The sequence below is a fragment of the Mesoplodon mirus genome, assembly GCF_964341445.2.
Source record: "Mesoplodon mirus genome assembly, chromosome: 8".
In the NCBI taxonomy this organism is placed as follows: domain Eukaryota; kingdom Metazoa; phylum Chordata; class Mammalia; order Artiodactyla; family Ziphiidae; genus Mesoplodon; species Mesoplodon mirus.
Genome location: NC_138984.1, coordinates 38,437,462 through 38,454,410, shown reverse-complemented (window position 1 = coordinate 38,454,410; position 16,949 = coordinate 38,437,462). Strand labels below are relative to the sequence as shown.

At 40.1% G+C, this 16,949-nt stretch overlaps 1 protein-coding gene across 1 annotated transcript in view; it reads right to left on the bottom strand.

Moving 5' to 3' along the window:
* RFTN2 (raftlin family member 2) overlaps positions 1 to 16,949 on the bottom strand; it is a 69,788-nt gene that overhangs the window by 38,136 nt on the left and 14,703 nt on the right. Inside the window, exons 2-5 of the mRNA XM_082630026.1 lie at positions 15,987 to 16,170; positions 14,311 to 14,425; positions 10,106 to 10,385; positions 7,162 to 7,365 (exon numbers count right to left, since the gene is read on the bottom strand). Of these exons, the coding sequence (XP_082486152.1) occupies positions 7,162 to 7,365; positions 10,106 to 10,385; positions 14,311 to 14,425; positions 15,987 to 16,170 (783 nt within the window). The remainder of the gene's footprint in view (positions 1 to 7,161; positions 7,366 to 10,105; positions 10,386 to 14,310; positions 14,426 to 15,986; positions 16,171 to 16,949) is intronic.

Genomic DNA, 16,949 nt, shown 5'->3' with positions numbered 1-16,949 from the left:
GTGTTTTTCTTGTTCTTGGTATTGAGAGTCCCTAGTACTTCTAAACTTCTTTTGGTTTAAAAGAATAAAAGTATGGTAGACTCATACACTGCAATACTACCAAGAATAAAAAAGAAAGACTCACCGGTATGCAACAACACGGATGAATTTCAGAGATATAATGTTGAGCAAAAGAAGTGAGATGAGAAAGAATACATACTGTATATTTCAACTTACATGAAGTTCAAAAACAGGCAAAATTAATCTATGGTGCTGGAAGTCAGAATAATGCTTATCTCTGTGTGGGAGGGTATTGATTGGGAAGGGCCATGAGGAGGCCTTCTGGGATTTTGGAAATATTCTGTATCTTTTTTTTTTTCTCATTTTCTCCAGTTTTTTTTAGATATAATTGACATATAAGGAAATGTTCTGTATCTTGAACATTTGTGTTCTATTCTGCGGTACACATAAGATTAATGCACATTACTATATGTATCTTATACTTCAGTTAAAAACAAAAGACCTGCCTTCTCACTTTAGAGCTCCCCAGTTTCCCTGGCTAGCTTTCTTAGGCACCATGCCAGTCCTTAGAGCCACAGAAGAATGATACTTCCACAGGAGAGAGTATTTCTGTCTTGAGAAATTCTCCCTAACAGAAGTGGCAGCTAAGGAGGGTGGCAGGGAAGGCCTCATTGCAGGGTGTGTGTGTGACCATTTGGGTGTTTGGTGTGTTAAATCTTCCAGGTATTGAGGTGAGGTGATAATTCTGAACAATTACTTAATAACTGTCCAGAACTGAGTCATCTCTTTTTTTTTTTTTAAGATTTATTTATTTATATTTGGCTGCGTTGGGTCTCTGTTACTGCGCTGACTTTCTCTAGTTGCGGCGAGTGGGGGCTTCTCATTGTGGTGGCTTCTCTTGTTGCGGAGCACGGGCTCTAGGCGGGCTTCAGTAGTTGTGGCACTTGGGCTCAGTAGTTGTGGCTCACGGGCTCTAGAGCGCAGGCTTAGTAGTTGTGGCGCACGGGCTTAGTTGCTCCGCGGCATGTGGGATCTTCTCGGACCAGGGCTCGAACCCGTGTCCCCTGCACTGGCAGGTGGATTCTTAACCACTGCACCACCAGGGAAGTCCCGTGAACTGGGTCATCTCTTAACATCACTTATCTCAGAGCTTCCCACCTTGTGTGCCTTTGCCCATTGGTGTGCTTAGAAGGGGTACAGGTGTGCTAAGGCACAGGGCGCCCCCTCCTGCCCAGAGCAGCCTTTCCGCTTGTACCCATGTGCCCTACAATTTTACCATTTTCTATGTGTGCATAATATGAAAAAGTTACAAAGCATTGGTCTGACCCACTGCTTCTCAATTTTTTTTTTTTTTGGCCAAATACCATCAATACCAAAGGAAGGTACACTTGTATCACTGAAGGATGGTCTCCAGGTACAGTTTGCCTTTTTTTTTTTTTTTTTTTTTTTGCGGTAAGCGGGCCTCTCACTGTTGTGGCTTCTCCTGTTGTGGAGCACAGGCTCCGGACGCGCAGGCTCAGCGGCCATGGCTCACGGGCCCAGCCGCTCCGTGGCATGTGGGATCTTCCCGGACCGGGGCACGAACCCGTATCCCCTGCATCGGCAGGCGGACTCTCAACCACTGTGCCACCAGGGAAGCCCTCCAGGTACAGTTTGAAGTGACCTGGGGCAAAGCATAAGCTTTCTTTAAAGTCTAATGTTATACCTTAAAAACCCATGCAAATTTTGCATGCTATTCAAATATGTTCATATGACGTGAAAAAGCAATGTTTACTCTTCTGCTTTCTCCTACCCCCAATCTTAAAGGAATATTGACACTCTAGGAAGAGGTTTATCCTGTGAAGTTGTGTACTCCCTGGCACAAAGCTGCATACCCCTAGGGTACTTTGACCCTGGTTTGCGAAGCACAAGCTTAAAGAATTTCCAGGGAATGGTTTACTTGTCTGGAAATGTGATCTTACACATTCATTTCAGCTAGATGTGACATTGACATTTCTGTAAATGTGAGGAAATGTAACATTCCATTTTAGTATTTGGGGCCAAGTGTCATTTTGGGCATTAAACTGCCCAGAGGGTGGGTCTGGGACCACGTCTGAGAAGTGGAGGGCAGGCACATATGGGAACTCTCATCCTGTTTCTCTTTATGAGCTTTGTGTCTCCAGAATGCATCTCAGCCTGTTTACTGCTGCCCGTCCACCATCATCTCTCTGGATCACTGCAACAGCCTCTTAGCAGCCTCCCCACTTCCATACGTGCCCTCCATGATCCGTTTCCAAAAGCGAGGCCAAGTAAGTTATTTTTTAAATGTAGGTCAGGTCAAAACTCCCTCCTTAAATCTTCAACGAATGACTTGGAATAAAAATCCTGACAGGATGGCAAGTTGGTTAAGAGTACACACTCCACCTACCTCCTGCCCCTTCTAGCTGCTTGAACATGAGCCCATTATTTAAAATCTCTGTGCCTCAGTTTCTTCATCTGTAGAAGGGGAACAATCATACCTACCCCATAGGGTTGCTGCTGGGATTAAATGAGTGAATAAATGTGAAGTGCTTAGAACAATGCTGGCATAGAGTAAGTACAAATATGTGTTAGTGCCTGTTGCATCATTTATATTGTTAAGATCTGGGTGGCGTGGCTACTGCTCACCTCTCCTACTTTGTCAGGAGCCATTCTCCCTTGTACACCCTGCACCAGCGACACAGACCTTTTCCCAGTTCCTCTCTCGCATCCTAGGTTTTTGTACATTTGGGGGCATTTCCTCTGGTTCCTGAACACCAGCCCTCTCCAGGCTTCCAGTCTCAGTGTGATTGTTACCCTGTCAGAAGGGACCTCATGACCACCCATCTAAGCTGGTTCTTCCCTGTTACTCTCATTACAATATCCTGCTGGGCAACCTCACACACTATTCTCAAGTTTGAAATTAGGTATATAGGTTTTGATGCCCATTACAGCCTGATGCCACGTGGCTTTTTTTTTTTTTTTTGGCCTTGCCCTGCGCTACCTGCAGGACCTTAGTTCCCCAACCAGGGACCAAACCCATACTCTCTGCAGAGGAAGTGTGGAGTCTTAACCACTGGACTGCCAGGGAAGTCTCGTGACTAGCTTTTTGAGAGGAGGGAAGATGTCCATTTTGCTCATCAGTGTAAACCCCTCATGCCTGGCCTAGGACCTGGCATATACATATATGTGAAATGAACACATACATGTTCCAGTTCCAACTGCTCATTCTGATACATCTCCCCCGCCAACTCCACACAAGCATTTTTATAGGAGTGAAGAGATTGAAATGAATATCAGTTGAAGTCTGAAACGAATTCACAAAAAATGAAAATGTAGCCTTCAGATGTGGGTATACTAAAGGTGGGAAGAGGCTGTGCTCTGAGGGTGATGGGGGCATTGGTAGGCTAGTGAAGTGTGAGAACCTCAAGGGTTGTGTGTGTATGTGTGCTTTGTATCACCTGGCAAAGTTGCTTATCTCATCCCTGTCAGCTGCCCCCCTGGATCTCTATATGTTCTGGTAGAATAAAGTGTTTTGTCTCTGTTGGCTCATTTGGGTAAGCCTCTTGTAGCCTCCCCTGGGTTCACTTTGAGCTTTTTGTAAGTGTGCAGAGAATTCAGCTGCAGACGAGTTTGGTGAAGGCTGGGCAGTGCTGGAGAAGGTCAGGAGCAGGAGCCCACTGCAGTGAGAACCCTCAGGCCCTATGAACAGCAAGAGGGTCCCTGGGTGCCTCTGCCTGTGGGACTTCTCAAAGCAGAAAAGGCTTTGAAAGTGGGTGGGAAAGGGCACTGAAGAGGAATTTCACAAACCTTACAACTTTTCTACCATGACTTTCCTGAAGGAGAAAACTTTTTAAAGTTTTTTTTCCCCCTCTGTCTCCAGAGAATTTTATAAAATGAGATTTATAGAATGAGATTTGTGGAGTAATATATTTAAATTTCTGAGCAATGTTTGGTTTTGTACTTCTATTCCTCATGGTGGGCTGACTTCTGACAATATTTTGGAAGAGGATGGAAGCAAGACAAAACAAAATATGCATTGTCCCCTATGTGCTTTAGATGTCAGGCATCAGATATCCCAGAACAAAGCGACCAATTCAGCCCTGCTTCCTCTGACTTGCTTCTCACAGTGACACAGGCATTGGTCACAATTTCCCCTCCACAGCTTCCCTGTATACTCCCAGGAAAGTCCCGAGTGACACACCCAGTTGCCAGACCTTACAGACCGTGGCTCGTGGCTTGTTAGGGCTCGGCAAGGCCTGCAATGCAAAAAGTCTAATGAGACATTCCAGAGCTGCTGAGAGGGAAAGACTTTCCCCCGGGCTCTCTAAATAGCTTCTGAGGCTTTAAGAACAAAAGCCCTGCAGAGCCTCTGGCTGGCAACTGCTGTGGCTAATTTTATTTTCATCATCAGGCAAGGCCCAAGGCAGGGATGCCTGAAAGACACTGTGAAAGGAGGATTTTTTTGTCTTTCCTTCAGCAGCTAGTCACAATCCAAAATCTGGAATGGATGTTTTTTTTTCTGCCGTGCCTTGAAGCTTGTGAGATCCTAATTCCCTTACCAGGGATTGAACCTGGGCCCACGGAAGTGAAAGTGCGGAGTCTTAAGCACTGGACCACCAGGAAATCACCACCCCGGCTCTAACTTAAGACTCTTTGGAGCGAAGAGAAAGAGATGGGGCGGGAGGGAATATATGAAGCATAAACTGACCTTCAAATAGATGATTCATACTAAAAGTACTGTAGGGACTTCCCTGGTGGCTCAGTGGTTAAGAATCCGCCTGCCAATACAGGGGACACAGGTTCGAACCCTGGTCTGGGCAGACCCCACATGCCTTGGAGCAACTAAGCCCGTGCGCCACAAATACTGTGTGCTGCGACTGTTGAAGCCCACATGCCTAGAGCCTATGCTCTGCAACAAGAGAAGCCGCTGCAATAAGAAGTCCGAGCACTGCAACAAAGAGTAGCCCCCGCTCGCTGCAACTAGAGAAAGCCTGTGTGCAGCAATGAAGACCCAACATAGCCAAAAATAAATTAATTAATTAAAAAAAAGGAAAACCTGCTAAAAAAACCAAAAAAGTACTGTAAGTGCATCTAGCAAGTGGCAGGAGAAAAGACCAACCCCAGAAAATGAACTCTGACAGTGGGCAAGGCACGTGGGAGTTACTTTGTATGTACTATATCTTATTAAATTCTCACAACAGTTAGTAGGAGTGTTTTTATCCCCCTTTTAGGAAACTGAGGCTCAATGAGCTCAACTAACTTCCACAGGTCACACAGCTCTAAGTAGAGGACACAGGATTTAAACCCTGGTCTGTCTGATGCTAAAGTCCATGCGCTTCATATCAGGTCTGGCTATTTCCATAAAAGATCAACTTGGAAGAAGTTTCCAGTAACCAAAACTACTAATAAATATTTATTGAGCACTTGCTAAGTGCCAAGCACTATGCAAGGTGATGTATTTTGGGATGCTCCAATGAGCTAAATCCTTACTCTTGGTTGCTACTTAAAGGGACCTATTGGAACATGACTCGATAATTTTAAATCATCATCCAAAGTCTTTAGTTGTATTAGTTAAGGTATCACTAGGCTGATTTACTAATAATAATAGGGTTTATTGAGATCTCATTTTATTTGCTTTTTCATTCATAGAGGAAGCTCTAACCTCGAGTCATGGTCCCTAACTATCCTGATTTTCATAACCTCCATCCTTCCTAATGCATTTTTCCAGTCTCCTTACTATCGTTGTTCTTTTCTTTTTTTTTTTTTAGCACTAATCTCTTTTATTTTTTAAAAATAAATTTATTTATTTATTTATTTTTGGCTGTGTTGGGTCTTAGTTGCTGTGCGCAGGCTTTCTCTAGTTGCGGAGAGCAGGGGCTATTCTTCATTGAGGTGTGCGGGCTTCTCGTTGTGGTGGCTTCTCTTGTTGCGGAGCACAGGCTCTAGGTACGCGGGCTTCAGTAGTTGTGGCATGCAGGCTCAGTAGTTGTGGCTCACGGGCTCTAGAGTGCAGGCTCAGTAGTTGTGGTGCACAGGTTTAGTTGCTCTGCGGCATGTGGGATCTTCCCGGACCAGGGATCAAACCTGTGTCCCGTGCATTAGCAGGTGGATTCTTAACCACTGCATCACCAGGGAAGTCCCAGCACTAATCTCTTTTATTTATTTATTTATAAAAATAAATTTATTTATTTATTTATTTATTTTGGGCTGCGTTGGGTCTTTGTTACTGCACGCGGGCTTTCTCTAGTTGTGGCGAGCGGGGGCTACTCTTTGTTGTGGTGTGTGGGCTTGTCATTGCAGTGGCTTCTCTTGTTGCGGAGCATGGGCTCTAGGCGTGCGGGCTTCAGTAGTTGTGGCACGCGGGCTCAGTAGTTGTGGCACACAGGCTTAGTTGCTCCGCGGCATGTGGGATCTTCCCGGACCAGGGCTCAAACCTGTGTCCCCTGCATTGGCAGGTGGATTCTTAACCACTGCGCCACCAGGGAAGTCCCAGCACTAATCTCTTTTAAAAAACACTTTCTTTAGAAATAATTTTTGGAAAGATTTGTTTGTTTTTATGATACACATGAATGATTACATATCCCATTGTAACTAAAAGAAGAAGGTTAGATAACATGAAAGATAAGGGGAAGGCAGAAATAAATATAGGTCAATATAATTTTCTGAACCAAAGTTTATTTTTCTGTACAAATTTTAGAAGAAGTCAGGTTTAGACTGGAGGACATGGTAGGTAGTCTCCAAAATTGGGCTAGTGTAATAAATTTGGATAGTAATTGTCAAATGTCATCCTAAACCTCCTGATTGGGCTGCTGTAGTACATCTTATTTGGAAAATCCTACTAATTGATCACACAGTGGTTTGTCCATTTCTGATAGTCACAACCCAACAGCAAACATCACGTTATAATAGTACCACACAGGATGGTTAAGCTTCTAAATTAAAGCTACAGATTTGTGTAATAATTAGAATCTATTTTCTTAGGAATAATATCTGTCCTTTTAACTTGCTGTTTAAGAAATAAATAAGTAAATAAAATAAAATTCAAAAAAGAAATAATATCTGTCCTTCTAGGCATTGAACTTGAGAGGCAAAAACATTTCCACCAACTCTGACACAAGGTCAAATTCTTTAGATATCAACATATCATAATATAAAACTTACCTTTAGATGTTTCCCAGCATACAAAAGAATCGATTAGAGACAAGCCTTGTTTATAATAAAATGTAGTTAACTCCAGCCAATCAGCATCAAGTGTACTAACGACAGAGCCTTTTCTTGTTACTTTCATTGACAGGATGCCTTCCTGATAGGTCCAGCAGGTTGATGCATCCTCAAAATCATTGAAGACTGTATACAACTTGTTATCTGAGGATAGGTGTTCAGAAGGAAGAAAAAAGGGGAAAACTATAGTTTTATTGAAAAAATTCCTAAAATCTTTTTTAAAAAAATTAATCATGAGCTATTTCAAGCACACAAACAAGCATAGAGAATAATAAAATTATCCACCACTCAGCTTTATCAAATGTTAACATTGGGCCAGGTTTGCTTCAGATTTTTTCAAGGAAATGAGAAATGGATGTACTTGAGGCTCAAGATGTATCTCCCTTAATCCTATTCTCCAGAAATAGCTACTGTAATGAATTTGGTGTTTATTATTCTCATGCAAGTTCTTTTATTCTTTTAATAATTTCTTTACACATAAATGATGTTTTTCAGTTTAAAAAGTTTTTAAAAAATAGTATTATACTGTATGTATCAATCTATAAGTTGATTTTCTTGTTCAATGTTACGCTTTTGAAGTGTAATTAATACATATAGATCTTATTCATTTAGTTTAACTGCTATATAGCATTCCAGTTTACTTTTCTCCTGTTGATGGACATATACATTATTTCTGAATTTTTGTTATTACAAACATTATTCATTCCTTGGACACATATGTGAGAGTGACTCTAGAATGCATACTTAGACATGGAACTGCTGGATCATATACTTTACAAGTTAGCAAATTCTTAACTTGGGGGTCTATGGACCCGCATTTATGGTTGTGTTTTAGGAAGTCTAACACCACTTGTGTCACAGAGTATTAGGGGTATGTGTGTTATGTGTGTTTTTCTGGGTAAGTCTCCATGGATTTCACCAGACTCTCCAAGTGGTCTTTTTTTTTTTTTTTGCGGTACGCGGGCCTCTCACTGTTGTGGCCTCTCCCGTTGCGGAGCACAGGCTCCGGACGCGCAGGCTCAGCGGCCATGGCTCACGGGCCCAGCCGCTCCCCGGCATGTGGGATCTTCCTGGACCGGGGCACGAACCCGTGTCCCCTGCATCGGCAGGCGGACTCTCAACCACTGCGCCACCAGGGAAGCCCCTCCAAGTGGTCTTTTGTTGGTCTCCCCCCAGCCCCCATCACTATTGCTCTCACTCCCACCCCCAGCACCAAAAGTTAAGAACCAACCACTGCCATAGAAAAGCTATCAAAAAGTATAGGGTTTTAAAATAAATAGAAAGCAGAATCTAAAGACTGATAATTAAATTAGGTAGCATACTGGATTTGAAACTTAAAAGACTTGGAACAGACACCTGATCTAATCAAAGTTAAGATGGGAACCAGCAGGAGTTTAAAGGTAGCTGTGGGTGGAATACAGTGGGTAGCTCTCTGGCCACAACTCCAACAACTCTTACATTCCTAAATTTACATTCCTAAATTTTGCACACTGCAGGAAAATCAGGGTGGTTGTTAGCTAGGGAACTGGTAGAAAAATGGGAGGGTGTTGGTGGTGGTAAGGTGGTGAGATGATGAGCTGGGAAATGCTCTGGGTCCTTTCTTAAGGAGGCTGTGTTGACCGTGGTCCAATGGGTCTCTGCCATGCACGAATATTGAGCAATCTCACCACAACCCAGAAAGCCGATGTCACCAGTGTGTGTGGCCTTAGCACCAACACTGATCAAAGGATCAGTTAATAGTAGCTAACTTAATAAAGAGTCTATTCTGTGCCAGGCACTGGGCTAAGCACTTTGTAGACATCTCGTGTCTACTTCTGACAACAACACCCTTTCTATTAAAGACACTGAGGCCATCTGGCTGCAGACTCTTAACTCTAAGGTGTACATAGTCTTTGATTTTCTTTATTAGTGCTTTTTAAAGCGTGCCCATAAACGTATCAGAAAACTTAGAACCGCCCGAAATACATTAAAAAATACTCTCAACTTCTTGGAAGACTTGCTAGCAGCAAAGAAGAATAAAACTATTGTTTAAAGTTATTTAAGAATGCAGGCATGGGTTTCCCTGGTGGCACATTGGTTAAGAATCTACCTGTCAATATGGGGGACGGGGGTTCAAGCTCTGGTCCGGGAGGATCCCATGTGCCGCAGAGCAACTAGGCCCGTGCGCCACAACTACTGAGCCTGTGCTCTAGAGCCCACAAGCCACAACTACTGAAGCCCGCATGGCTAGAGCCCGTGCTCTGCAACGGGAGAAGCCACTGCAATGAGAGGCCCGCGCGCCACAGCGGGGAGTGGCCCCTTCTCACTGCAACTGGAGAGGGCTCCCATGCAGCAACGAAGACCCAATGCAGCCAAAAATAAATTAAAAAAAAAAAGAATGCAGGCACTATTGTTATATTAATTGTTTCATCAGGATGTGCATTTTAATATTCTAACTGGTGATCAAAGAAAGCCAATTAACTTCAAAGGTGAAAAGCACCCATGAAATGGGAAAGGCCAAAACTAAAATTCTCACACACTGTTTATAGGGAGAAACATAAATCAGAACAGCTTTCTTTACAGAATCACTTTTTTGGTATAAATGCACAGCCTCCATTTTACAGAGGAGATGGTGTATGACTAAATGGGAACCAATTTTCAACACAAACTTTCGTTATGTGGATGGTGTTGTATGACCATGCTAGGGATAACTGTTTGGAAAACTGCCCTACCTTATTCCAGGTGTGATAATTTTAAAAAATCAAGACAAGTTTATACTAGTTTTTCATCTTTATAATCATTAGAGATTTAATTTGCCTCATATTTGTTAAAAAAACCCTCAAAAACATATTTTTGCTAAATTGAAACTAATATACACCCTATTTCTACTCATCTTTTCTGTTACCTTCTCCCTTTCTTGATTTAGAGAAACTGGGGCTGCCATCTCGTTCCATTTGACACTGTCCACTTTCATGATGGAGTTCTTCCTCAATTCCACTTTCAGATGATTGCCCACTTAATGTTCCTTCATTCCAAATTTTACAGTTTTCCTCTGAACTGTGTCTCACATGTAGTGCTGATTCTGTATCTCCATCATGGTTGGTTCCATTGCAGAATTTAAGTGGTGGACAGTGCTGTGATATGAATCCAACAAATTTCATTCCTCTTTTAGCACCTCCATTAATCTGAGGTTTAAAAAGACATGGTAGAACAAAATGTAAACTTCATTTGCATTGATTGCTTTATCAATTAACATTCAGGCTTATTAAGGAAATCCATTAGAAAAGGAGTAAATCGACCAGTAAAGACCCATTCATAAACAAATTAATGACCTCTAATATAGCAACAATCCTAAGACCATGTCACACTATGTTCGTGGTTTCTTCAAACAGAACTGATACATTTTAGAAACTGTGGAAACAAGAATTATATTTTCGGGACTTCTCTGGTGGTCCAGTGGTGAAGACTCTGCACTCCCAATGCAGGTTTGATCCCTGGTTGGGGAACTAAGATGCCACATACTGCAACTAAGCCCGCGCGTGCCGCAACTAGAGAAGCCTGTGCCGCAATGAAGAGCCCGCGTGCCTCAACCAAGACCCAGCGCAGCCAAAATAAATAAATAAACGAACAAACAAATAAGTAAATTAATTAATTAATTTTAAAATTATATTTTCTCCAAGAGGTTACTATTTGGGAAGAAGTGATAATTCCATAGCATGATTTTTGCAGCCCTGTTAACAATGGTTTCTCTAGTTGAGGCAAAATTTAAAACTATCCCAAGAAATCCTCAAAAATAACATTACCGACCTCTCCCTATTCCCCAGGGAGGGGGGTAGAGTGCTTGAGGCGCTAGGCTACTGTGTTCCCTCTTTGCCTGGCAAAGAAATAAAGCCACTCTTTCTTTCGTCTCCATTAAAAAAAAAATTACCAAATACATCTTAATAATAAAGAAGAGACATTAATTTAAAGCAGAAAACATACAGCCTTGTTTGCTTGTGTGTAAAGAAAACTGTTAAAAGACTAACTCTTGATAAATGCATACATATAATGCATAAGCCCAATTCATATTACCACTCTTAAGAAGTTTCTGATTTGCTTATATCTTGGTACTATTATCTCCTTTCTGGGCCAAATACACATGATTAGATTCAGCCCTATCAGTTAAAGAATAGGGTTCAGAAGCACATGAAATAATGCCAGTGAAATAATTTGAGACCCTAAGAGTGGTTATTTTCATGCTCAACACTTTTCTCTTTCTCTGCTTTTGCATCATTTCTTTTTTTTTTTTTTTTTTGCGGTACGCGGGCCTCTCACTGTTGTGGCCTCTCCCACTGTGGAGCACAGGCTCCGGACGCGCAGGCTCAGCGGCCATGGCTTACGGGCCCAGCCGCTCTGCGGCATGTGGAATCTTCCCAGACCGGGGCACGAACCCATGCCCCCTGCATCGGCAGGCGGACTCTCAACCACTGCGCCACCAGGGAAGTCCCTGCATCATTTCTTTGTTCCTTTTGTGTCCACACCTTTCTCCTGTGTTAAGCTGACCATTCTTTTGAGGGCAGGCACTTACTCACTTTTGTGTTGCAATGTTTTGTACCTATAGGTGCTCTATGAGTACTCGTTAAATAAGTTAAAATGAAGAAATAGCAACATCTTTTATACGGCCACTGTTTTAAACATTTTAAATGTTTTAAATTCACCTGGGAGGCGAAGAAAGAGTTATGATGGAAGTTGCAAGTGCAAACGTCTATAGTCAGAAATAAAATGGAATGAAAAAGGCCAGGAAGAAGCGGGGTGAAACCAGACAGCAATGGAGGCTGCTGTAACTTAGCTGAGACGGACAGAGGGTGTGGGTGTATGGAGCTAGGACAAACACTGCTGGCACAATATCATTTACTCCTATAAATTAACACATTAAGACTGTGACACTGCAAGAAGCCTTAAAAATAACCATAAATTGTCCTTTATATCAGGTTTCCCGGGAGAGGAGAAGGAGGTGGTGAGGAGGAAGGTAGAAACCGGTAAATTTAATGTCAGTGCTTTCTCTAGGTCTTATTCGTTGATTTGGGTGAAAAATTGCAGGAGACTTTCTCTATTACTAAAGAGTTTTATCTGGAAAAGCTGGTATGATATAGAGTATTACTGTCTTTTCCGTTTCTTAAGTTGCAAGATTGATGTTTTTCATGTGATTTTTATTTAAAAATCCTGGGGAAAACACTTGTAGATCTAAATTAAAAAAAAGAGCAAACATTGACATAATGTTAAAATGACTTAAAATCTAGCTGTTTAACAATCAACTCTTTATATAAGGCAGCCGTTCAAAAATAATATTTGGCACTCATCTATTGCTCTTGCTCATACACGGGGCAATGTTCAAATATTTCACGTGCTATTTTTCCTGAAGCTTTTCTCTTCATAAAATAACCCCATTACTCTAATTGCTGAAATAACAGTACTTTCCTGTTTAAATAGATCTTTGTGTCCAGGAAGTCAAATACAAAACAAATGGTCTCATGATGATCTATTAAGACTAAATTAGCAGTTAGATTTTTGTTTCTGGAGTGGATTTATTCCCAGAAAAAATATTTTTTTTCCTAGAATAGTAGTAGTAAATGGTATGTGTACCTTGTTTATAAAAATCTAGTTTCAAAGACTGTTCCTGAAAAACCTTATTAAATGGTGACTTTATATCTAAATGGGAAGTATCATTGGCAGCTCTAACTGGCTAAACACAAATCACAGATAATCTTACACACACGGTCGTTTAAAGCTTGGGAAAAATAGAAACAGCGAACAAAGTTCACTGTTTCTTATTTGACAGGAAATGCCTTAGGTTTTTGGCAGTATTCATTTAAATAAAAGCTAAACCTTACACATATGTCAATGCAACTAAAATTAAAAAAAAAAAACCCAAACTTTCACCATCAAATCCTGTCAATTTAGAATACTTATGAATGTACAGTTCTTTTTTTTTTTTTGGTTTTAATCAATATACATATAGTGTTCAATTTTTCATTTAAGGTTCAATTAAGTTATATTGAATAGACTTTTTTCTCTCAACAGTTAAGATAGTTGTCATGTTCAATGCCCATAAAATAGTCTATCATATTGATAGACCATTGCTTCCTTCTCAGTTTTCCACTTGTTGAGAATTTGGCCCCTATTCACTGTTGATTAAAATATCTTTGTATAAACATGATTTTTCCCTTTTCAATTAATTTCTTGGAATAGATTCCTAAAGAGGAAATTACTGGGTCACAATATAAAACAAGATTTATGACTTTTATTACCAAACTGGTATTCAGAAACACTGTACTAATTTATTACAATGCCAATTGTATTGTATATGAATGTACATGAATGTTTTCTTAAAGGTCTTCCAACATTGAATTTAATATTTTCAATTTAATTTCTCAGTTAATACTGGTAAGTTATTACTTCTGTTTTTATTTACATTAAAAATTATTAGTTAGGTTGAACCCTTTGCCAAATGTCTCTTTATTATTTGTGTTTCCTTTCTGTCCATGGATTCTGTCTGTCCATTCAAGACTGAATATACTTTCATGCGTTTGTATTCATTTCATATATATTCAGAAAATGAAGCTTCCATAAGACACATTTGCTGCAGATTTCCCCCCGATTCTTTTTTTCCTAGTATATAACTTATATTTATATATTCAAGCTCAAATTACTCAATCTATTCATAATTAAATATGTCCACTCTTTCATTTTCTTTCAGATTTTTTGCACTTGAAAAAATTACCTCTTTATCTCACGTGAAATGTGTGGAGTCTATTTTCTATAGAACAATTGCCCATTTTCCCAGCAGCACTTACGCAGTAATGGTTGTTCCCCCATTTTATTTCATCAGGTTTGTTATGAAACTTCTTATATATGTATAAATATATTTCTGGCATTTCCATTCTGTTTCACTGGCCTGTATTTCTGTTTTTAACTCTACAGTTTGGTACCTGTGCTTCAATTTGTTTTAAATTCTGATAGACTAAGTCACCTATCATTTTCCTGTTCTTTTTAAAGTAGGAAAGGAAATTGATGAAGAAGAAATATGAAATATTTCTCAATATCCCATGAAAAAATGTATACTTTTAGTACCTTTTCTATCAGTTCTTTTGCTGCGTCATTTGTTTGTGTCTCAAAAGTTAGAGGACATTCCTCAATCACAAGCCTTGGGCGTCTTTGTCCACTGGGTGCTGTCGAATGCTTCGTGCTGTAACAGAGAATATATTTATCGTTGGAAGCCAATTGCTGATTTTCAGCTAATATGCTCATGTGAAAATGAGCGAGTAACTCACAAATAAGTTCAAGGCAATCCTTTTTCTTTGTTATTTCGACCCTAATGGCTGTCTTCTTATGTAAAAATATTGGAAAAACACAATAACTTCTATTAATTTAGATTTCCTTAATTAAAACCTCTATTAATTTAATTTCTAATTTAACATGAAAGAAAAGCTCCATGTCTGTTGTTCTGATAAGTTATGAGAAATGATTTTAGATCACTGTTATACCTCATTATTGTACAAAAGCACAAGTAACAATCCTATTTAAGTGCAGATAAATATTGTCCTGTCTTTTTCCTTTTTCTTCTTTTCTGATCTTCACCCCTTGATTAGCCTTAGCCCTGGCAGGGCACTGCTAAATCTATTTGAAGTAATGCGAAAAGAGAAAAATAATTTATCCATGGTTTGTAAGATTTGTAATTAGGACATAAGTGTTGCTATGGTGTGGTAAATGGCATATTTACTTAGTAATGCTTGAACTAGTAAATATCTGATGAGGTGCCCTATCATGGTGAAAGCTGCTTGTGTACATGCCCTCTCAGACGTGTGTAAGTGGGCAGTTAGTTACTCAGTAGCAGACAGTGTCCCTAAAAAGCATATCTGGGATTTTTTAAAGCCTCTTTTTTTTCCCCAATTTTCCTGGTTTCTCTCTTTTCCTCTTATTTCATTTTCCCTTCTCAGCTTAGCCCTTTCATGGTTAAAATCGCTATAAAGAGAAAACACAGTTTTTACCCTGGTCTTTGAGATGATTATGATACAGTTGAAGGGTTGTGTAAAAAAAATTTAATGTGTTAATCAAAGACATTGGTCTGGTTATTTTCATTCTTCATTGGAAGGAGTAATAGTATTTTGAATATTATGAAACGTACAAGCTCGGTTGGCAAAAACGTTTGTAGTATTGTTTGGAGAAACAGCTATTTAAAAAAAAAACCTAAAATGGATGGCTTTCTGGCTTTCCCATCCTATTTTTTGGAAAAAGCTGATAAGAGATCTATCCAGTTTGTGAGAACTTGGCATGTAGGCCTTTTTGCTGTAAAAGTTTTGGAAGTTAGAGATAGTTTCTGTTGCCACTATTAATAAAACAATACAGGACAGTTCAAAAAAAACGCTCAGTGAAAGTGGACTTGTTCAGTCAGCTCTTTTAGCCCAGTGTAGGATATAGCTAATTGATACCCCCTCATCTGCTGAAGTTGCTATATCAGCTTTCAGGTGCTTCTTGAGTCTATTTTCCTTTCCCTTTTTTCACTGACATCCTTACCTAGGACCTGTTTGTCTGTAAGGGGCTAAATCTATGAGAAGTTTTAAGGAAGGAGATTTAAGTTTCCTTCTCCCAATCGAGGTTCAACTGCTGGAAAATGTGCCTTAAGCCAAAACCCCTAATTATCCTTTATTCTCCATCACTTTGTCCAAACTTGCTTTCCTTTTAGCCAAAGAAAACTGTCTCTCTCAACAGCTTCTTAGTATGACAGTTTTCTGGAGCGTCAGGCTTACCTTAATTTCAAGCGCGATAGCACCACTCTGTATAGGTAACTTGCAGGCAGGTGTTTTTGCTGCCCAACAGGTTGTATAACAGGATGAATAGCCCCAACAATATATCCTTTAAGATAGTAGTCTTCCACTTTTGTTACTATATCCAGAATTGAATTTATCTTGATTACTTCTGGGTTTGGTGAAGCTGAAATATCAAATGCAAAGAGGGATTTGCACATTCATAAAGTTGAATTACATATTATTTCTATCTACATATGATAATGCTAATGAATAGGAAACATATCCATATGATTTAATCTCAAATAAAGTTATACTAACATATTATTAAAACAAATTTTATTTATTTTTGGCTCTGTTGGGTCTTTATTGCTGCACGATGGGCTTTCTCTAGTTGTGGTGAGCAGGGGCTACTCTGTTGTAGTGCACAGGCTTCTCTTGCTGTGGAGCACGGGCTCTAGGTGTGTGGGCTTCAGTAGTTGCAGCACGTGGGCTCAGTAGTTGCGGCATGCAGGCTCTAGGGCGCGTGGGCTCAGTAGTTGTGGCTCGCAGGCTTAGTTGCTCCGCAGCATGTGGGATCTTCCCAGACCAGGGATTGAACCCATGTTCCCTGCATTGGCAGGCAGATTCTTAACGACTGCGCCACCAAGGAAGTCCCTGTCAAGTGCTTTCTTATTTCTAATTACATTTCAAAAACATCGTGTTTTAAGTTTCTCTGGGAAACTAAAAATATGGTTTCTTATGGGACTTATATATAAATACTTGAGTAAAGAAATTGAAAAAGTAAAGGCAACCAGAAGTTCTTCTTAATAAGTAAAAATTCTAAATACACAGGAAATTTAAACGCAAAATTGATATGCAGTTGAAACATTCCTTTGAAGCAGGGCAAATCTGTAGAAACTATAGAATAGTACAATCTGTATAGTTTTTAGTAAAAGGAAAAGGGTGTGTTATATGGGAAAATGA